Consider the following 24,351-nt stretch of genomic DNA (forward strand, 5'->3'; position numbering starts at 1 on the left):
GAAATGTCTTTCAAAACAAAGGGCTCAGACTACAGGAAGGTATTCCCTCTGACTGATGGGGAGGCTAGCTTCTCACCTAGGAGGAGGTGATAGCCTAGACTTACGTTATCACTTCCCATCCATGAGGGATCAGTGAGTTTCCCAGTCTACTTTTCTCTTAGGGTTTCATGAGATGTACACATTGTCTGTTCACCTGCCCAGGTGTTTGGAAATACCAGGTCTTGTTCTGAATCATGTAGAAGGAGGTCTTTTTCCATCACACTAAGGCCTGGTGCAGAGGTAGGAGTCTTCCACTTGCCACACACTACCCTGTTCTGTGCATGAAAACAGGGGCAGGGAGAGGCAATGATAAATGACAGCTAAAGAAATATTGAGCATGCCTGGTCATTTCAGGATAACAGTGATATTGCTTACTAGAAAGAACGCTAAGGAAACTTGTTAATTTAAAATTTAAAATTCAGAACCAAGAGAATTTATCAGCTAGCATTATATCAATATAAACCATCTCCTCTTAGCCAGGTGAAAAGATGCCCAACTCAGGCAAAAGGAGGAATCAATATCATTATTAGAGAATTCTAGTTATGTGTAATTGCAAGCTGTTTCTGTAAATTAATCTACCTATTGAATGAGCCTTTTTAAATATTTTTAAAAATGGTAACATTTAATGGCTAGAGAAAAACATCTTGTAATATAATTTTATTTTTCTCTTGTGCATTCTTTCTAGATGTGTGTCACCACTACTGTGTGAATTCCGAATCCTGTACCATTAGGGATGATGGAAGTGTTGAATGTGTCTGTCCAACACGCTATGAAGGACCAAAATGTGAGGTTGACAAATGTACAAGGTGCCATGGGGGGCACTGCATTGTAAATAAAGACAGTGATGATATATTTTGCAAGTAAGTGGACATCCAGCGTAATTTATATAAGCATTTAAACTCAATAGGGCTTAGCAGTCCATCAATAAACTGGGAAAACAATGTAAATTATGTTTATTCTAAAAGTGACCCAATTACATCCTCTTTTACATCCTCTTTGCTGTCTTTTTTTTTTTTTGGTAGAAATGAAGTTCAATTCATTTATATCAAATCCACACTTATTCAACACCTATTATATACATCATCTGGGGAACATGAAAATTCAGCATGTAATATGGTCAGATCATTCCCTGTATAGAATATTGCCAATAGTAAGAAAGAAATAGTAAAATGCTACCTTCAGAAAACTATATGTGATATTACTAAGTTAGAATTATCCAAGGCGTTCAATTGTTTCATTATTAGCATCAACAGTGAGTGTTTGCTTTTCTGTTGTTAGAAAATGATCCTTTTGGGGAGAAGCAAAAGACCTGTCTAGTGGAAACAAACTTTTTTTTAAATTTTTTTATTTGATTTTGAACATTATGGTCCAAAATAAGGAGGAGGAATCATATTTCCTAGGAAGCAACTAAAACAAAAATGTTCAAGTTACATTTCTGTTACATTGTCTTTTGCCCTTTGGCTTCAAGGTTAAGTGAATGGAAATAGAACATGGCCACTAAACGGGAATGATTTTCAGTTTCTATCATGAAACAAGCTTATGCCACTGAGGTTAGAGATCAATCCTCACTCCAAACTTCTTTTAACAGCCTTTTAAAAGAAGGATTTATAAAAGACTGGACTTGATGACTTGCCTCTCTCGGAAGTATAATATGAGATAGAAAAGCGTGGCGTAAAGTGTTCATGTCACAGCTTATGCTGCAACAGCTCAGAGTGGGTACCGGCCCTGAGTTATGTTGCTTTGCAAAACAAGGCCCAATAAAATTTTATTACATACATCATCAACTTTTTTTCCTTTTTTATTTACTCTCATTTTAGAATTTACTCTAAATATGATTTGTGTTATCATTATAAATGACATTTGCTCAAACCCTCAAATTGGTTCATTTGAAAGTACATTATTTTTTAAGTATAAAGTAATTGAAAATATGACTAATTATAAATATGTGCCTTTGATAAGAATGTAAAAGCAAATGCATTTTCATATAAACTCCCCAAATTGTGTTTGTTTATTAAGGCCATGAGTTCTTTGTGATGAAACTTTATCATGATAAAACTTTATTTCAATTAGTGGGCATACATTTTCCTTTATATCCAGTATACCATATCAGGAATGTTCTGTAGAATCTTCTTTACAGCCCCATTTCTTTCACATAAGAAATCATGGACCATCATCTAAGAAAGGCTGTGAGCCGCAGTTTCCTACTTAGAAAATCTCAGGCAGAGACAAACATGCTGCTTCCATTACATCTGAGGAAGGAAGATCAAGACCTAAAGTCCTCAGTGCTGCCTGCTATATGGAGAAGATTGGCTTTGCTAACCTAGAAACACCGGAGCCTGTAACCTGAGGAGGCTGCCGAGGTTCAACATCATAGGTCTTGACCCTTAAAAGATCTTTTTGAAAAAATATATGCAAAAATAATATTTACTATCTATGAGTAGATAGTAGAATTTTTAAAAATAGGAGTATAATACTTAATTTATCCCATAGGCTATATAAAATCATATCAGCATGACAATACAAACAGGATTCTTTGGATATTCTATAACTTAATAGACAAGTTTGTTTTCATTTCTTTGATACTTTTCGTCTTAGCATTAAGTGAAGTTTACAGTGATATTGGAATCTCTGTTTCATAAATAAAGAACTGATACTAAAACAAACTCACAGCTGAGTTAAACTAAATCTTTTAAATAGGAAAATTCATGCTACTATGCATACTTGCATTTCTCAATAATCAGTTGTATTTCTAATGCACAGCCTATAAGCTGTCAACTATAATTGATACTCTGTCAGGTATGAGTATAATCTTTAAAATGGAGCTAATCACATCCTTTTTTCTCTTCTGGAAATCTAAGTAAATATTGATGAAGAAAGGCTTGATCATAATTTTGAATAGCCTAAATAATACCTTTGTGATATTGTTATGGAAGTTCTTTTTGTGTACCAGACAACTTTGGAAAGTGATATATTACAACCTGTGTGTGTGTGCACGTGTGTGTGTGTGTGTATCACATATGTCTCTAAGAAACAAAATTATTATGAAAACTTACATTAAAATATGAACTATACTCCAATGCATTAAATTATTTGGATAATTCTTATTTCATATTTGAAATATCTACAAATTTCTGTCACAATTTACAATTCAAATAAAGCCTTTAGGGGAAAAAGGCAACATCTTTTATTATTCTTGGAAGTAGAAGTTTAAAAGCAATTAATAATGAAAATCTTTTTTCTCTTTTAAAGTTGATATTCCATGTGTAGTTTTCTTTCTTGTGGGAAATCATTTAATGTATAATGAGCTAATTTTTCTCTCTGATGTTGTCCCTTTGATGGAACAAGAAACTATAACTTTCTGTTCATTGATTTTCAAGGAGGCTAGGCATGGAAGGCAAGAAACAGTCTCCCTGAGCCATTTAACATGTCAGACACCAATACCACTAAATGTGTACTTGACTCATCTGTATTTGAATGCCTCTATAGATTTTAAAGGATGTGATATTCTCTGTTAAATCTCAGAAATTTTAAACCACTGCCTACCTCCCCATGTTTGGTTCCGCTTTCACATATCTCCGTTCCACATCTAGTGCTTCTATTCATCTTGAAAAGAAATGTGATTTTTTAACATCCAAGCTCCTAAAAATACCTTTAAATTAAACACCTGGAAAAGTGATAAGTAGTTTAGTGCATTTCTAGCAGCCCTACCAGTCACATGAGGTCAAATAAATATGTGCAATAAGTGAACTATAGGCTTGCCAACCAATTATTTTAGGCATCTAACCTATCATTGGGAATTACCCTTTGATGAATGTACTACAATAGGCATCCAACATGGGAAGGATCAGGGTGATCAATCAATGATATTGCAGCCTGATTTCTTTGTCAAGGTTATGTTCACAGTTATTGTGATACCATTGATTGCTTCATTGCACCTAGTACTAACATGATCTCATAATCAGAACATTGGCAGGATCTATTGTAATTCAGATTTGGGCAAGGCTTGTATGATTCTATTACCATACTTCTAATAGAAGAGGTCCATTGATAATTTGGAATGTTGATGCATTTTTCTCTGTTCCCCCAACAATTTTTAATGTCCAAGCTAATTGTACATATGTATTTAAAAATGTAACATGGCAAATAAGAAATTTGTATATTTTCCTATTATTGTTATGCTTGTTTTCCCATATAGCAATAGCCATAGTGTTTATTATTATGCTAGACACGTAATATGCTGTAAATTAAAATAATTTTCATAAGTTTACAAAGTAAGCCTATCTCATTACTTTGTTGCCGTATTGCATATTGTTATTCTAACAGTACTGTTTATTTTCCCAATGAACTACTCCATGTGTTTTTTTCTGTTAGAATAAAAAGAGTCTGACATTCATTATAATGCATATTCAAAGAGAAATTATGAGATACAAGTGTCTACAGGATAATCCTATAATTTCTTACAAAATGTGGACTCTAAAACTCATAACAGTTCTTTGGACCTGTTTTTCCAGGTTAGAAAGAACAGCTGAAGCATTTGCTTCCAGAGTATTTGATGATGTGACTTATAATCATACTGCTCTCACCAAATTATAATTATATGAAAAGGGAATAAGATATTGATGCTAATGTCTCCCTGAAGTTTAAATGATACATATTAGATGATATTTTTCACACATATATCTAACTGTATTTAATTTTTATATTAAGCAAGTGGGTTGAACATTTGAAAATTACTAAAAGAAAACATTTATGTGTCGTCATTATATATATATATATATATATATATATATATATATATANATACATACATATATATATATATGTAATCTGCCTTCAGCAAGTCAATCTTTCTGAAAACATTTTTAGCCAGCCACTGTTATCACTCCTCTACAGCTAATATTATCATCTGCAGTGAGTTTACATCCGCTTTCAACAATAATTATGCCAGTAACAATAAGTTATCTTTTTCTCCTCTGTTGCTGCAGCTGCACTAATGGAAAGATTGCCTCTAGCTGTCAGTTATGTGATGGCTACTGTTACAATGGTGGCACATGCCAGCTGGACCCTGAGACAAATGTACCTGTGTGCCTGTGAGTATTTTATAACGTTGTGGGCATTTAATGCTATGACTCTGTATGTACATGGAATCTCTGCTCTATTCTCTTTTCTTGGGGGTAATACATTTTAGATGAATGTTTCATGGACATTTCTAATCAGGTATTGTCCTTCAGGAGGACAAAATCTCCTCGTTCATCAATTTGCTAGTGATTTCATAAGGAAGAGCTCATTCAGTTCTTAGCATCATACTCATTTCAGACATTCATATATCTTTGAACTTGGAAATGTTGGGGAAAATTGTTCTAATTTTATTGACCGTGTTCAGATATGTGAAACCCAGACATAATCATATTTACAAATACTTTGGTACTTGAGGCCATTCTTTTCAAAGAATTTCAGGTGTCTTTTCAAGTGTATAATGCTATTTAATGTTTTTATCAGGTTTAGAGTGCTGTATTATATAAACCTATTAAGCCCCTACCTCCTTTGGAATCCATTAACTCAAATCTGGGTTTCTAAACATTTGGAAAGTATTGGAGATTCTCTACTCCTGAGAAAATCTGAATTTAATATTTTCTCCTTCCAAATAGCTGATTGTCCAAATGGACAACTTGAAATAAAACCCTTCAGCTTATGTGGTCTCTATTTTGAATTTTCTTTTGTCATTGCTTGACTAGAAGGATGACGTCCACGTAAGATCCAAGTCTGCTTTCTGCACCTCCCCTTTCGTCAGAGTAACATGTGATAGTGTGTATGAGAGAAGTGAGCACACCGGAGAAAAATGTTATTCATATGTTACTATCTCTGTGTGAAATATATTTGAAACATATTTGGCAAAAAAAGTCAGTCACTTTATTTAGCTGTATTTTACTGAAATTCTACAGATGCTCTGTGGGGTTTAAAAGTCAGCGCTGTGACCAGAAAGAGAACCCTTGTGATCACTACTGTCAGAATGAGGGGATTTGCACTTTAACTGCGTTTAATGAGCCGAGATGCAAGTAGGTTTAACCTTCCACTTACTGCTCCGCTTCATGTGACATCATTTCAGGCCACAGTTCATTGGCTTAAATCATGAACGTCCACATGCATTTCACAGTGTATCCTTAATCTCAGGGCTCATCTGTGTCATACACACTTAACCTTTGCTTCGCTCACCGACAATTGTATGTACCACAGTCAGCTAGAAAGTCTAGAAATATAACGGAGGGAATGCAAAAGTTCATGGAGTTATTTAATAAAAACACATCTGCTGTACTTTAATAAAAATATTTAAAAAGAAAATACATTTTCTAGGCTTATGGCTTTTAATTAGAGAAGTACAGAAACAGGTGTTTTTAGACTCTGTACTACGTTGGAATGCTGGTTTCTATTTAGTAACTGACTTTTCATTTCAAGATGGATGAAATAACACATTATTTCATAATTTTACTGAGACGGGTATACCTTAATAAGACTTCTTTACAGAATATATACGTACGTGCTAAAAATTTCTAGAAACTTAATACCTTAATAGTTTACATCAGTCTTTTTTAATTCAACTTCTCCATAGCAAACTCGTTTCCTCTGTGAAATTTCATAGACTACCTTTGGGTGAACTATCAATGTTCATCAGCATGGAAGTTATTTTTTTAGCCTTTCATTTGAATTTTAGAGATGGATCATATCTGACATGCTCCTTAATGCCAAAGTTATAAATACAAGCCCTGATGAGAGCCTGATAATTGCCCCATGGTGGTGTCTCACAGTACTTAGTAATTGTTTTAAAGCACAATTGTATTAAAATTCAGATGTTTCTTTACCAACACTCTGCAGTTTTGTTCATAATGATCTACTCTTTCTTCAGGAATATGTCATTCTTTAGACAAGTTGGAAAAATATGGGAAGTGATTAAAATAATCACATAGCAAAATTGCTAAATTTTTTCTGGAAGGTATTTGCATATGTTAAACCAATATTTTTGCATAAAACACATCCAGAAGTGCTTTTTTTAATCTAAGTCTATGAGATGTATATAAACTGATCTGTTAACGAATTGATTCACTTCTCAGTTCATACTCAGTTTTTGTAACTTATACAGTTAAAGACAGAGAGGAAACCCTTCTTTAGTCCTACTTTTGCTCAGTTATTCAGCAAATATTTATAAGACCATGAAAGTGTGCTAAATCCTAGACAAGGTATAATGAAGGAAATTAAAACCTCGATATCAAGGAACTCGCTAATTAGAGGTGTTATAAATTCATAAATAACTAATTAACCTATAATAATATAGGTGTGAACATAGGAAATAAAGACAGTGGAGTCTTAGCAAAGCAAGTGATTCACTCAGAATGGAAAATGTGCTGCTCATGTAATTCATGTAGTTCAGTGAGGTCGGGAAGAGCATTCTGAACAGGAATGACTTAAGCGATGACATGGATGTGAGACTGAATGGCCTCTTTGGGACACTATGGGTGGTTTAATATAGCTAGAGTTAAGGGTGACTCTAGAGTTGGTGGGGGTTGATGTGTGAGGCGATAAAGCTAGAAAAGATTATTTGGAGCCCAATTTATGCCAAAAATAGGGGTTTCCATAGGATCCTGAACAGAATAAATAGCCAAAGAGACCTGAGGCAGTGGCTCCAGCTGAAGGAGCTTGCCTTTGAAGGTGATGCTTGTTGGCTGACATGTAGAAGAAAGCCCTAGAGATTAGCTGCTAGAACCACATCAAAAGTTTTGACACACTTCAGGTGAAAAGTGACGAGAGCCTGAACCTGGGCAGCACAACTTGAGGGGAGAATAACAAGGGCAATACAAGTAGATTCATAGATATTTCAGAGTTAGTAGATCCAGGGTAATTCTCAGACAAATATTGATATAGCTTCTTTTGTTATTTCTTTTTTAGGACACTGGCAGTGCCTGCTCTGGGTCCCAGTATTCAATTATCTTGTCTCTCTCTCATTCTTGCAGTTAAAGTAAACATGACATTTCAGGCCGACCCTACCTTCTCCCCACAAATAGGTCTCAGGACCATACCCTGTCCAGAGACTGCCCCCAGAATAAATCTCTCTTATGAGCATATTAGCCCACAGTAACTAGTCTTCTCTTCCCTTTTTCACTCTTACCAAGTACCATCAGAGCATCTTACATTTTAAGGCAATAATCAGCCTATCTGATAAACTCAACCAGAAAAATATATTAATTAGAAGGGTTTAGAGCAAACACCGTTTACTCCCGTTATCTTTGTTTCTACATCTGCATTTGGCTTTATGAAAATTATATCTGTGCCTTGGATTTCTGTGGCTGAAATTTTATTCTAATGGTAGGAGTAATGCTACTGAATTCCTCAAATCACTTAAGCCATAAAAGAAGCATAAAAGAGATCATTACATTTTGTTATCCTTCATTCATTCATTCATTCACCAAATATTTATTGATACCTTTAATGAGCGAGACCTTCTTAAATTTGGAAGGAGAATTATTAACAGTTAAAGCTGGCTTAGCAAATACTTTGTGACATGTAGTGCATTAAGCACCTTACAATTGCATAAAGTTAGAATATTAGGTAATTATTATTATTATTATTATTATTTTTTTATCATCATCTAGTTGATATCCCCATTTCAAAGATGATAACACTGAGGTTATGTACTAGGAAGAGGTGGATACCTGAGACTCAAGTCACTCCTGTTTGATTCTAAAGTCCATGCCTTGGTTAGAACTCTTTGGCTGTACTGCTTTCTTTATGCTGTATTAATCCCAAAGTGGTTTGTACTTTTAAAGAACTTAAAATTCACTTTGGGTAGATAAGTGGGTTTTAAAAAATTAAAATACCATTGGACAATAGTTATAATAGAAATGTAACCAAAGTGTTGTGGGAAAACAACTGAATAGAGATAAATTAATGATTACTAGTAGGAGATAGAAAGCCTTTATAGGTGAAGCGATATTTTCATAGTATTTTGAAAAAAAAAAACTGCAATAGTTTTACAGGAGGGGAAATCATTGAACATCTTTCTCAAAAGAGGGCTGACACAATCGGAGAACAGGTCTGAAAGTTAAAGGTAAAAGTTGAGAATGGAATAAAGGCTATGTGGCATAATGAGAGGACAGACCATATGATACAATGAAGAGAAAAGAGATATGTTGGGGCCAGTTTGTGAGGTATATTTTGTGCAATGAAACAACAGTGGGTTTATAGAAAAAAGAGTAGAGAATTAAGGATGGAATCCTAGGAAATACCAGCATTTGATACTGTATCATGGAGAAGTCACAAAAGTAAATTTGAAGAAATAGAAGTCTAAGAGTAGATTCCTCAAAGTCAAAGGAGTAGAGCATGTCAGAGAATATCAATTCCAGGCACTTCAAGGATGATAACAATTATAAATGGTTTATTGGGTTTTGCCATTATGAGCGATGTTATGAGAGATGTCTGGAAAGATGTCTGGAGAGATGTCTGGCCGTTATGAGAGATTTCTGGAAAGCCCTACATGACAGAAATCAGACTGTAGTCGGTTAAGTTAAAAGTAAGAAGTTAGAGAAGAATGTACATTTCTTTCTGAACATTTGGCTATGGAATAAATGAAGGGAAAACAGTGGTCACTTCACAGGAAAGTGGAACCTAGCGGAAAATACTTTTATAACTGGGAAGACTTAAGTATTCAAGAGGACAATTCATGCACTATTAATTAAGGGCCCACTGTTAAGGGATTATGAAAAATAGATGGTTCGGACACAGACTTTATGCTTATGTTTCTTAGAGTTGAAATTTATAGGATATGGAAAGTTTCCTAGTTTTATCTAGGATATTTACAATTTATATGGTAATAAAATGTAAGTCAATTAAAATTAATATAAAGTATATTATGACTATGTGCAATACAAAAAATATAGTCTAGCTAAGAGAATATTAAGCCCTCAGCATATCTTTCTCATGGTCAATTCTCCTCATAAGAGTAGATTTTTAGAAACAGATTCTACCCACAGGTTTCAATTGGTAGTAGTCATGTATCTTTAATGAAAAGCTAGTATGAACTGTTTTATCAAAAACCTTCATGGGAAACAAAAATTTCTTTAAGAGATAATTTGCTGTAGTTTTTAGTTTTGTTTTTGCTTCAGTTTTGTTGTTAGTACATTTTTCTTTTTTTTCATATAGTAAACTATTTGAACTGTGGAGAACTTAAACACATTAGGAAAGTCTATAACATATTCAGATCTATAAAGGTGACAGTTTTTTTTCCATGTAGAAATTTTATTACTGTATTCTTCAATTTAAGAAATAGATTTGTTACTCAAAAGCCTTCACTTTTGTATCTTGATGGCCATTTTCACTTATTACTCTGTGAGAGGGAAAAAGAAAACTTCAAAGAAAATCCTAGAAAAAAAGAAAATCTAGCTTTTTATTTTTTCATGTTTATTTGGAGAGAGCCTTGACATTTATTAAAGTAGATATATTGAGTAATGTTAAAACCAAAAATTTAAGTCTAATGTATGTTAATTTGACAATATGTGTACTGTTAAGTATTTCTCGTGAGGCATGGAAATCATTAATTCTGGAAGAACAGTAGAACTCAATAGCAAGTTAACTATGTCTTCCTACTTCTAAGATTTCTCTCTAGGTTCAGATTTTTATTTATATTGGATTTAAGCTTTTTTTTTTTAAAGTATAGACCTACCTCCACAGCATTATCTCCCAGCAATATCCACAGTACCTTTCACCCTCCAATAATACATATTTGTTACAACTCTTTCCTGCTACTCTTACCATATTTATACACAGCCTTGCCACATAACCATGGGACCATCCTACTCTCAGGTATCTTTGCCTAAAGATCTCACTGAATCCAAATGCCTCTCCTGACTTTTTTCCACTTAACACTTAGCATCTCACTAGCCTTAACTGAGGGTTCATCTTTTTGTATGCAGCACATAGAAAGTGAATAGTAAATATGAATTGAACTGGAGTTACTTCAGGTTTTTCAAAAGAGAATAATCAAATATGAGTGAGAAAATATATTTTATAATATATAGCATATATTATTTTACATATTTATATATAATATATTATTTTATATATTTGTATATAATATAATAATACATATTCTATTAGTCAGGGTTCTCCAGACAAACAGAACTAACAGGCTATCAATAGGATATATATATATATATATATATATATATATATATATATATATATATATATATATGTATAGAGAGAGAGAGAGAGAGAGATTTATTATAGGAATTGGCTTTACGATCATGGATGCCAAAAAGTCCCACAGTCATCTGTGAGTAAGCTGTAGAATTCAGTTCAAATCTGAAGGCTTGGGAACCAAGGGAACCGATGTGTAGGTCCGAGTCCAAAGATTCAAAACCCAGGAGAGTTGATTTTGATGTCTAAAAGCAGAAGATAGATGTCTCAGCACAAGCAGAGAGTGAATGTGCCGTCCCTCTGCCTTTTTCTTGTATTCAGACCCTCAATGGATTATATGATGCCCGTCCTCATTGGTGAGGGTGATCTTTACTCAGCCTACAGATTCAAATGCTAATCTTTCCCAGAGACAACTTCACAGACGCACCCAGAAAGAATATTTTACCAGCTACGTTGGAATCCCTTAGCCCAGTGAAGTTGTCACATAAAATCAACTCACACACACACACGCATACACACACACACACACACATACACACACACACACCATGTGTGTGCATGCGCACATCAGTTTTGCTTGTGTTACTGTTATGAGCTGAATCGTTTCCTTTTTAAATTCATATGTTGAAGCTCTAATCCCCCAGTACCTCAGAATGGGACTGTATTTGGAGGTTGGGCCTTTAAAGACGTAATTAAGTTAAAATTGGGTTCTTAGGGTGGGCCCTAATCCAGTATGGCTGGTGTCCTTATAAGAAGCGGAGATTAGAACACAGACAGAGGAAGACATGCACAGAGAGATGATTATGTGAACACACAGCAAGAAAACGGCTATCTGCAAGCCAAGGAGAGAGGCCTCAGAAGAAACCAAATTAGCTGACATCTTGATCTCAGACATGTTACCTCCAGAGGGTGAGGAAAATATATTTCTGTTGTTTAACCCACCCAGACTGGGGCATTTTGTTGTGGCAGCTATAGCAAACCAATATAGACTTTGATACTAGAGTGTGGTGTTGCTGTGACAAATATCTAAAAATGTGGAAGTGGCTCTAGAGCTGGGTAATGGGTAGAAGCAAGAAGAGTTTTGAGACACATGTTAGGAAAAGCATAGCTTGCCTTGAAGAGACTGTTGGTAGAAATATGGGCATGAATGGTACTTCTGGTGAGATCTCAGATGGAAATGAGGAACGTGTTATTGGAAATGAGGGAAGTTGATTCTTGTTATAACATGGTAAGAACCTTGTTACCTGGATTGTTTTCTAGTGTTTTGTGGAAGATAGAACTTATAAAATATTAACCTGGATATTTAGCTGAGGAGATTTCTAAGCAAACTATTAAAGGTATGGCCTGTTTTCTCCTTGTGACTTATAGTAAATATATAAAAGACAAGAGATAAGTTGAAGGAATTAAGCAAAAAGAAACCAAAACTTGAAGATTTGGGAAATGCTCAACCTATCCATATTGCAAAAAAATAAGAAAGTGTGTTCTAGAAAGAACATCGAGGGATAGATGGACAATTAATTGTTATAAAAAGATTACAGATGCAAGTCATGGATCAAGTCAACCCTGTTACCATCAATGTTGCCTGTTTGGACTGAAGGAGCTAGAGATAGAAGAAAAGGAAGGAAAGCAGGCCGACTTCTGAGATTCTACAGGATGAATCAGTAAAGCTCTCAGCTGAGAAAAAAGGCATTATCCTTCAAGGAAAGGAAAGAATGAACTAAAGGAAGTTCAGAGGTCATCAGGGCAGCCACCGCCGCCATGGTGGCAGAGAGTTCAGGGATCCAGAGGGCAGCACTACCTCCTCAGTTTCAGCAGCGTGCCGTCCTCAGGGCCAGGAGAGCACAGCTTCTGCCCAGGGCCTTGGGGTCTGCTGTCTATGGCCTCAGAAGTGGAGCCGCTGCCCCAAACTGAGGGAACGATAGATTACCGCCCCAGTAGACCCAAAAATTAAGGCCCCCACCCTGCTGGGCCTAGAGGACAGAGAATCAAAAGCAAAGGGATTACTCTTGAGCCTTAAATCTAATAGAATTTGCCTCATTAGCTTTCAGAGTTACTGGAATCTGTGAACCTTTCTTCTTTGCAATTTCTTGTTTTTGTAATGGGTTAAGAATGTGGGGCTATTGAGATGGGGTGAACGTATTTTGCGTGCAAGAAGAATATGACTTTGGGAGACCAGAGAGTAAGTGTTATAGGCTTAATTGTGTATCCCCCAAATTCATATGTCAAAGCCCTAACTCTCAGTACCTTGGAATGTGACTTTATTTTACCATTAAAGAAGTAAGTTACAATGGGATCCTTAAGGTGGGCCCTAATCAGTATGACTGCTGTCTTTCCATGAGGTGGAAATCAGCATATAGGCACACACAGGGCTGGGAGGGGTGGGGACCATGTGAAGACAGGAAAAAGATGGTCATCTACAGCCAAAGAGAGAGGCCTCAGAAGTGACCAAATCTGCTGACATCTCAATCTCAGAATTTTAGCCTTCAGAACAGTGAGAAAATAAATCTCTGTTGTAAATCACCCAGTTTGTGGGATTATGTTATGTAAACCCTAGCAAATTAAAACAATCACCATATGCATTTTTGCCTGGGGAGTCCCCTGGTGGCCACTCTGTTAGGAACATAGTTTCATAAGATTTCTCACCTTTCCATAACCTCCTTTTGGTTAGAAATCCTCAGAGGCACGGCAGTCCTTCTCCATGCAGATTCATTCCACTGAAAATTAGGGAGATATTGAAATGCACTAATAAATTTCTTTTGGACATAAATGAGCACTGCTTAGAGGCTCATGAGACTTTAGTAGAGGGCAAATGGTGAGGTCAGGGATTCCTTCTTGTAGACCTCTTCCTTCTGTTGTCTGGATTTTGAATGCAAATTCAAATCCTGATCTTGCTCACATGGGTTTCCTATATTGACAGTACCAGAGGGACCCCTTTATTGGCTGGTATCACTATCAAAGTGAGACAGACAGTAAGAACACTTGTTGACTCTACAAACTGGAAATAATACAGGTTTGGTAGTCATGCTAACCTGGATTCATCTATCCATCCCTCTAATTACTTTTGGTGCGGCCTCTTGGCCTCTCAGCCTTAGATTTTTACCCACTTTGGGAAGATGATTCTACTATGTACATATAAAAACTCCCATAGGGAAGAAATGCTGTATGACTACACATGACTATGACTCCAGACTTACAACTATTATATTTTTCAATCTTGGTGATACAATACTGTGTATATGGTATTATTTTAGGTAACTTGCTGAAGTTTCTTGGGTATCCCAATCTTTAGTTCCTATCTTTGGTAAGCAGCTCTTCGCTGAGATGATAGCATTGTACTTAGAGTAGCAACGATTTGAAAACTCTGTATTTGTTTTTGTAAACATTGCATTTTTTTATCTCTCTTCACACTATGATTTTTTTTTTTTGAGAAATCATTCAGGCTTCTTTATACTCATGAAGACGACTAAATTAACACTTTCTTCACTTGGACATACTTTGGTAGGGAATGATCTAAAGCATTTCTTCTCAGACTAGAATACAATAACCTCTCAATGCCAATATGAAATACATTTTCCTCAAAGTATTTTTATTATGCTATGGATATTTATTATAGAAACAAAAATTAATAACTAATAATTTTTCAAACACCCATATTTCCTTGTAATAACCACGGCTACATTTGGTTTCCATGCATTCAGTTTCTTTATGCAAATATACATTTGTAGAGTCTATACTAAAATAAGGTCATATGAAAAATTGTCTTTTATGTTTATATGCTTTGCAACATGTTATGAACATCATTCCATGTCAGTGTATATAATTAGAAACTTTTATTCTTAATGGTTGCCCAGTGTTCCATTGTCTGGATTTTCTCTACTTTATTCAATTTACCTTATATCATTCAATAATATGTGGGGTTTTTTTGTTTTGTGTTTTGTTCTTTTGTTAATGACTTTTTTCCAAGGGTAAAAGCTTATATATGTAAATATATTTGTACTTCTCTTATTAGTTTTCTAGGATTAACACCCAGAAGTAGAAATATTGGGCCCAAGAGTATAGACTTTATGAATCAAGCTAGCAATAGTTTTTGGCAAGTTCCTTATTTCTTTGTGTCACATTTTCCCTGTCTGTACAGTGATGAGTTTGCACTAATTGTTCATTAATACAAGCCTATAAGGCACAATGTATTTAAATCTGAGACCCATTTCAATTTTTGTTTAGAAATTGGTTTAAAATTGGGTCAGAGTCACAACCCAGATGCACAATCACCCCAAACCCCTCTGAAATGCCTATGAGGCCACTGAGGAAATGAAGATTCCTATTAGCCACAAAATTAAGACTAACAGAATATCTGTTGTTGAATACTATGCAGTAACTGAGAAGCTCATCATAACATTCTTGGGTCACAATTAAATATTTGTTTATTTTTTGCTATGGTTTTATGATTTATCATCTTGATACTTCAAAATAATATGCCAGGGTATATGTAGGTATGTAAGTAGCCTATTTACGCCTGACTTCAAGAGAGATAATAATCTTTTTGACATATTTCTTATTATAAGCCCTAGACTAGTATATTCACAGTCCATAAGAACTGGAATTCCATGTGTCTGTCCCTTGATTTGTTCATACTTTCCCCTTCTAGATAACAAAAACACTACCAACATTCTGTTCCATATTCATTCATCAAAAATATTTATTGAGCATCTTCTATATATCAGACAACATCCTAGGCACTGCAGGATATATCAGTGAACAAAACAGACACTAATATTTGACTCATGGAACTTAAAGTTCAGGTTTCCTGGTATTGGTAGAATTTGGGTACCAGTTACTTTTGAAAAACAATTTTCTGTATAATTCATATTCACTTTTGAAAACAGAAGTAAAAATCAAGTTTTAAAGGTTATTTGTATCATCTGAAAAGAAAGAACCAAAAAGATCTAACTGTGATATTACATTGCTTCTGAAATCATATCAATTCAGGTACTCACTGTTTTGAAATGGCAATATGGCAAAACTCTAAGACATTTCTTATAATATATATTATTGTTTCTTGCCCATAGCAAGAACAATTCTCCCTGTGATCAAAAGCAAGAAAGCACTGTTAGTTTTTGTGTTTTACTTCTTCATTTCAAACAAATGCTAAAAATAACTCGCTGTGAGCATATTCCCCCAATCTAGTCTTTTTTTCCCTTTTTTCTTTCTCTGTGGTTTGGTTAGATTTATATGGACATTTGTTTTTTGTTTATCTTTTTTGGGGGAAAAGTGTTTTTCCACAAAATTATCACTTTCCTCTGGTCATCTGTGCATGTATATGTGTGTTTATATTTTTCATACTATTCTATAATATCTCATATTTTATGGCTAGAGTTTACCTCTCATCTGTGTGTGACTGTTGGACAAGGAACACATTTCTGTGAAATTGGCCTGAAAATGCTTCCTGTTTTACTCCATGGCCCCTTTAAATTTACATCTCCCTTTCTCTCAGTCATATTATAAATTCCTTTAAGTAAGAGGTTGTATCTGAATTATCTATTTTGCTCCAACAGCTAGCATGTATTTTGTATGTAACAGTTTCCTAGCTAATGTTGATAAAAAATAATGTCTTTGTGACTGTATTGTATTTGTGAAATCTAGCAGCCTATGATGTAATCGTCTTTCTGTCATCATTGTAATACCACATCTTACTTTGTTAATACATTTTCTAAAGCTACAAGAGTCAAACAAATAGGAAGGGCTTTATTTTATTGTAACTGTTGGTTCTCTTTCTCATCTTTATGATACCTTCTAAAATGACCACGGAGTGCTTCCTGAATGTTCTGAAACTCAGGTGAAATACCTTTCTAAATAAAGAAACAAATAGGCTTAATTCACAATCTTAACTTATTAGGAAAGCTTAAATTTTATTCATTTTCGTCTCTTCTCCTTGCCTTTTGTTTGTTTGTTGTTTTTACTCTGGAATTCTATCTCAAAAATGAAAAGGGAATAGGAAAAAGGAAAGTAAGGTATAACCCCTGCCCTTGAGGGCCCCTAAGTCTATTTGAGGAAGAAGACAAGTCAAGAAGCAATGTGGCGTGGGCTCTGGGGATTTGAGTGCTGCTTGTGGAGGAGAATTGGACAATAATATTAGACAGTGAAATAATTCTAAGGAACATAGAATGCTTAGCTAGGAACTTGAAATTTATTCTATAAGCAGTAGGGAAACACTGACAACATTTGAAATATGAAGTATCACAGTCATATAAATATTTTGGAAAGGTCTTGATAACATGGTGCTTTGCTAGAATGAAAAGCTATGGGTTTGAAACAAATTTTAAAATGAATCTCAATGTGCAATATAAAGGAGAAGAGAGGTTTTTGGTTTTTTTTTTCAGTTAAAAAATAGCTTTTTAAATGTGTTTGTTGATAAACAGGGCACAATGAAGAGCCAAGTGAGAGGGGACATTATATCTCAGGATTGCAGTTTATTTAGTGTTTCTTCTCTTTGCCTCTTTTGTCATCTTAACGTAGAAATGCTAATAGCATCTACATCCTAAGACTGTTTTGAGGATTAAAAAACATAATATATGTAAAGAACATAGACTGTTGTCTTCAATATAGTAAACATTCAAAAAAAGTAAAATCTTAAAGCTCTTGTAATAGACCAAACATAAAATGCTACGAACCTGATATAATTTGGGTTTCTAGGAATTTGAAGATGAAAAATAAAGTGCAATTTTAAAAAAGTGCTTGTTATTGAAAATATAGCAAAATATGACTAAACTAAAAGACTACTCGTGCTGTGATAGTGAGAGTACAAGGGACTGGGGAAAGGGAGCTACAGTCAGTAAAGCCCAGCTCAAGTCTTAGGAGGAATAACAGAGAAAGAAAGGCCTGTGTTACCTTAGAAAACACACATGGAAATCAGCTTCTTAAATATTTTCCAAGTAGATTTTTAAAATATAGAAATGTCCAAAGGGAATATATAAATAAATACCACAGGGACATTCATTAAGAGAGTGATCTGGGTTAGGCATTTTATTTTCTTTGGTTTTGTGATTGTGCCAATATAATTATTTTATTAAAAGTTCAGCATTATCTTCAAAGTCCTCAGGGTGAGAAACAGCTAAGGAGATAAACAGGTACTACAGAAGCCTTTATTGGAGCTTTTGGGAAGAATATAGTAAGTTCTGTTTCTGCACCAATGTTTAAAAGGTAGGAATAATTCTTCTACATTACAATGGCTAATTAAGGCCTTCGTTTCTCAAAACACTGGCCTTGCAAGAAGGAGACTACATGATTTTCTCTCTGTGGGTCCTGCTGTCAGGATGAGCAGCTCTCCATGTGGACCAGTGACCTTGTAGCTCCATAGAGAATATTTGAGAAGAGCCCAAGGAAGCTGTCATGAGTGATTTCACACAGATCACAACTTTTCAGCAGGGGTATTGAGCAATTCAACTTTAGCAGCCTGGGTTGTCCACATTTCAAGAGTCGGGTCATTGCTTGTCCCTTATTTGTTTTCTGGCCCCTTTGGCATAATTTCAAAGCACAAAATATGAAATGTGCATCACTTTTGGAGCAGTAAAGGCCAAAAAGAGCTGTCACATCAAACTCTGTCCTTTATAATCCCATGTAACAGGTTATAGCTTGTTCGAGCTTTCACCATGCTAGTTGTGCCATGGGGAAAAAGTGGAATACAGATATCACATTTTTTTCTCTATAAGTTTAAAGTCCAGTATGTGCTTTGAGAGTACAAGTGACACTGCCTAACAAAGAAACAGTTATTACTTAGTTTATGTTAGGCAGCTATGGTTATGAAGCTTTAATATATTCATATCTTTTTCCCTTGATTTTGGGACATGCTGTTGACCTTTAATATAAATAAGCAATACATCACAATAACCAAATAAACAAAACATGATATAACAATATATGGTTTTCATTTGTATAATTGTTACCTCTTAACAATTTAAATTATGTTCCCCTCTATTAAACTGCTTTCTCCATATTTTGCTACTATAACACACACACACACACACACACACACACACACACAACACACAAACATTTCAGATGCTTTTAAAAACAAAGGTTTATTTCTTGTTCATATTCCATGCTGAAACAGGTCAAGAAAACTAGATCAATCAACCTTCAGTCTAGTACTTGATCCCAAACTAACTTTGGACGATTTCAAGTAAAGCATTATGGTTTAACTAGCAACATTGATTTGAGGAAAAAATAAATTAAAAATTCCTTATATTAAAATCATTTAGGGAAATATTTTCTTTCTCCTTTTTTATAGTAGGCTAGCAGCAGAAGGAAGCCATTATGTTAAAGTATAGAAACTTAAGCCTAAAACTTCTTCCATTGGGCATACAAACCAGAAATTGTAATTATATTTGTATTGGTGTGCCATATACAATCTTTACATTTAATATTCATCATTTGAGTTAAATTAATTTAAATGATACGTAAATTTAAATATAGTATGTAATTTTGTCTCTCAGTAAACCAGATATTTTTTCATTATAATGATCAACTTGCCTAGCAAAAAGGAAAAATACAAGAAAGAAAGGAAGAAATGGAGGAAGGAAGAAACAATATAAAGAAGGAGGGAAGAAGGAAAAAAGATTTGAGATAGTAAAAGAAAAACATACAAAATAGAAAGGTAAAATATAAAATGAGAAAGGGAGTGGATTTAAGAGAAAACAAAAATTAAAACACAAGAGGCTAGATTTGTGGATAATGTGTGACAAAGCAGGAAGTATTGCTTTCCCCTGTTATAAATTTAAAAATTGAAATGGGTAAACTGCTTGAATATATATCCTTTGTGAGAAGGGGAGGCTAGATTACAATGCAGGTCTAATTCCAAAACTCACAAGTACCATGTGTGTCACACCATACAAGCACTTTAATTTCAGACAATCATTTAAATTAATTGATTGGATTAAATAACATTTAATTGCCTATTTTTTTTATACAAAACTGGTTTCCATGTCAAAGTACCCATCAGAGAAGCATTTTTAGAATTTTTGTCATGGAAACCAAATAAGCATCTCTTAGTTGGCTGCATCCTGGGACAAGAACTAGAATGGCACACGATTTCTATCATTGAATATGTGAAATTTTTACATGCCCAACATGCTAGAATGGGATCTTCTAATTTTACAAAAGGAAGAAGGAAGGAAGGAAGGAAGGAAGGAAGGAAGGAAGGAAGGAAGGAAGGAAGGAAGGGAAGGAGGAAACATTTGCCTGTAACTGTGGTTCTTACATGTAAAGTGTTTCCCTTAGTGGATCAAAATGGCTTTTACTGAGAAATGCCGGATTGATAGCTAGCTGAAAGCATGTTCTTATGAGTAGTGATATATGTTCCTCATAGAAAAGGGTATGGCATGTGAATATGACATTTCAACATATTTATGTGAATTCATATGTGTGCAACCATGCATCCCCCATGCCTTCATGAATTTATTCATTTTTTTCAAACAGCAAACATTGATTGACCAAACATATATATTGACCATATACCAGACACTGTTGACAAATGAGAAAATATAAAAGATGAATAATAGATAAACTCTATTTTAAGTAAATCACAATCTAGAATAGTTATAGACAAATGCACATTTAGATATTTATGAATGTACATATAAATAGAGAAATATGAAAATAGAATCTATCATACTATGACTGTATGAAGATATTTATAACTGCCCCCAAATTGCTGTTTTCTCCATAATGTAAAATACTAATGTAGTATTTTATGTCATTTTAGATGTATTTGTCTCAAGTTCCTGAATCAATTTTTAGACGACTATTGTATAACCTTTCTCACATTTAGTTTAGAAAACAAGTGTGTTTTATTGGCCACTTTGTCATGAGGCGTCAGCTTTTCCTTTGTGTAACATGTTCCTATACATGTTTGACGAGTCTAGTGAGTGTTTTATACTAACATTTGTGCAAAACAGACAAATGTGTTCATCATTCTGAAGCTTGACTTCGGCAAATAATTCTGAATCTATCTCATTTATTCTTTTTTGATTTCTTATTTTCTTTTTAAACAATATTTTAAAAAGTATTTTGAAAGTGCTATTTCTAGCTTTTGAGAAAGTCTGAATGGTATTAATTGAGCAGTTGATATTGATACTAATCCCAGGTCTCTTTATCAATTGTAAATACTTGGTTCTGGAAGGCTTTTTTATGATTAACTTGTGGTGGACATATAGTAATCTTTGAACTAGAACAAAGGTTGTGCTGAAATACCAGAAAAGAGATGGCCCTTTATACGCATATATCAGAGTCACTTTTCAATGATTTAGGCTATAAATTAAAGTGACTAGCATCAATATATCAGCACATGAGCACTGCAACTGAAAGTAAATTAAATATTTTTTAGAGAATTTGAGTTTTATATTACACTTATGAAAACATTTGCACACTAAGAATCTTATAATAATACTTTCTGATATCCCTACCATTACCCCCAATTTGTATAGGATTAATATAACTTGAAAAATATGTAATAACTGCACCTGGATATGCCAGACATCCTTATCATATTATGTTTCAGATTTCACCACCCTGCACCACAGAAGCCCTTATATTAGGAAAGGCTTTCATTATGATTTTATTTAAAATTTCTTTATTATTTATTCTTATTTTGTGCTAAAACATAAAATATTCAGGTAACAAACTAGTTACTTTGTCTGATTGGCACTAAGTGTAGAGATTTTCACCTCCCATGATTCAGGATGATTTTAAGACAGTTTTGGAGTTGGACATTCATCTTGGCATCATGTAGATAGAACTTTCTACTAGTATTTGCACATATGTTCGGTTTTTCTTCCCATTGTTAGCTATAAAATTGTAACCACTGTTTCTAGTGTAATAGCCTACTTTTATGTCTTCAATTACATCCACCATATTACTTAATACTAATTTTATGATTGTTCCTTTTCCCTTTCAGTTGATGCATGTAATGTATTCTTAAATAGAAATTGTCTACTCACTTGGAAAAACACTTATACCTTTCAGATCTGCTTTCAATAAAATTTCCTGGAGAATATATAGATGATAACAGTGTTCCATTACTAGAGATTTCATTTTTTTTATATTTATTCAGTCATCATTTCACACTTCAGTGGCCATTTCTGCTCAAGTGGCCTGCACAGAATTTTATGTTTAAACATTTCTAACTTAAACCACCCAATTTTAACAAACTTCCTTTTATGGATAATGTCTTGGCAAACTAGGTTTCATTTTTTACATTTCTCCTTCTTAAAATAAATCACTTTAAAGAATCCATTTTAATAATTTTATTTTTTATGTCCACCACTTTAAATGAAATTTATCATTAATTTTAACTTCTCTTAAAATAATTGTTGGTCAGAGTTTATTGAACATCCAATTATTATTATTTTTTTGCTTCATCACATTAATACTTCTCATAAATCAAGAACTCTTTCTTATCAAATTATCTTAATACTAAAGTAAGATTAGTTTTGTCTTACTAACGTTATCAGTGCTACGCAACATAATGATTTAATGTAATGTTTTCTATTAAAATTTATTGGGGTGAATGGTTAGTAAAATTACATAGTTTCAAGTGTACAATTCTGTAGTACATCATCTATATATCACATTGTCTGCTCACCACCCAGAGTCAGTTCTCTTTCCATCACCATATATTTGATTCCCTTTACCCTCATCTACCACCACCCTTCGCCCCTTACCCTCTGGTAACCACTAAACTACTGTCTGTATCTATGAGTTCTGTTTTTTCATTTGTTTTCCTTGTTCTTTTATTGTTTTCAGTTTTATATACCACATATTTCATCTTTTCTTATGGCAGAATATTGGGTCGTCGGAAAAGTGTCGTGATGCATTTTTGCATAGAAAACAGAAAAAATACGTTATCACTTTTCCGATGACCCAATAGTATGACATTGTGTATATATATCACATCTTCTTTATCCAATCATGTATCAAAGGACACTTTGGTTGTTTCCATGTCTTGGGCACCGTGAATAAAGCTTCAGTGAACATCAGAGCAAATAGATCTTCACAGATAAATGTTTTTAGGTTTTTTGGGAAGATACCAAGCAGAGGGATTGCTCGGTCATGTGGTAATTCTATTCTTAATTTTCTGAGGACTCTCCACACTGCGTTCCATAGCAACTGCACCAATCTGCATTCCCATCAACAGTTTATGAGGGTTCCTTTTTCCCCACATCCTCTCCAACACTCGTTATTATTTGTCTTGTTAATGATAGCCATTCTAACTGGTGTAAGGTGATATCTCATTGTGGCTTTTAATTTGCATTTCTCTGATGATTAATGATGTTGAACATCTTTTCATATGTCTATCGGTCATCTCTATGTCTTCTTTGGAGAAATATCTATTCAGTTGCTCTGCCTACTTTTTAATTGGATTGTTTGTCTTTTTGTTGTTGAGCAGTATGAGTTCCTTTTATATTTTGGATATTAGCTCCTTACCTGAGGTATTGTTTGCAAATATCTTTTCCCATTCAGTTGGTTGCCTCTTTGTTTTATTGATGGTTTATTTTGCTGCGCAAAAGCTTTTTAGTTTGTTATAGTCCCATTCATTTATTTTAGCTTTTACTTCCCTTGTCTTTGAGGTCAAATTCATAAAACCCTCTTTGAAGCCAGGGTCTGTAAGTTTAGTACCTATACTTTCTTCTATGTATTGGCTTGTCAGAAAAGTCATGACACATTTTTGCAACAAAAACATAGAAAAAATATGTCATGACTTTTCCGACAACCCAATAGTTTATTGTTTCAGGTCTTATGCTTACATCTTTGATCCATTTTTAGTTAATTTTGGTACATGGTGATAGATAGTAGTCTAGTTTTATTAAAATCAGCCATTATATTGGGTCGTTGGAAAAGTCATGATGCATGTTTGCAACAGATGATGCTAGTTCATTTTTGGAAGTACTAGAGTCATTTGCATCCATGTTATTGCTATGTGAATTGATCGCTGACAGTTCTAGCTTCATTCTAAAAAGAAATTGAAAGATTTGGTTGAGTTTTGAAGGTTTTACAAGAAGTTAAAGATGGAAGACAAAACTGTGCATTTTTGCCATATTTTACTGTTTTCCTTTCATAAAGGGAAGAATGCACATC

The 24,351-nt window shown here is 34.2% G+C and overlaps 1 protein-coding gene across 1 annotated transcript in view; it reads left to right on the plus strand.

Moving 5' to 3' along the window:
• The window catches only part of LOC109376551 (low-density lipoprotein receptor-related protein 1B-like), a gene marked incomplete at its 5' end in the record, with an annotated part of 229,966 nt that overhangs the window by 182,882 nt on the left and 22,733 nt on the right, over positions 1-24,351 (plus strand). The window contains 3 exons of the mRNA XM_019632528.1: positions 725-899; positions 5,025-5,129; positions 5,982-6,095. Coding sequence (XP_019488073.1) covers positions 725-899; positions 5,025-5,129; positions 5,982-6,095 — 394 coding nt within the window. The remainder of the gene's footprint in view (positions 1-724; positions 900-5,024; positions 5,130-5,981; positions 6,096-24,351) is intronic.

This window comes from Hipposideros armiger, unplaced genomic scaffold (assembly GCF_001890085.2).
Source record: "Hipposideros armiger isolate ML-2016 unplaced genomic scaffold, ASM189008v1 scaffold_1150, whole genome shotgun sequence".
NCBI classification, from domain to species: Eukaryota; Metazoa; Chordata; class Mammalia; order Chiroptera; family Hipposideridae; genus Hipposideros; species Hipposideros armiger.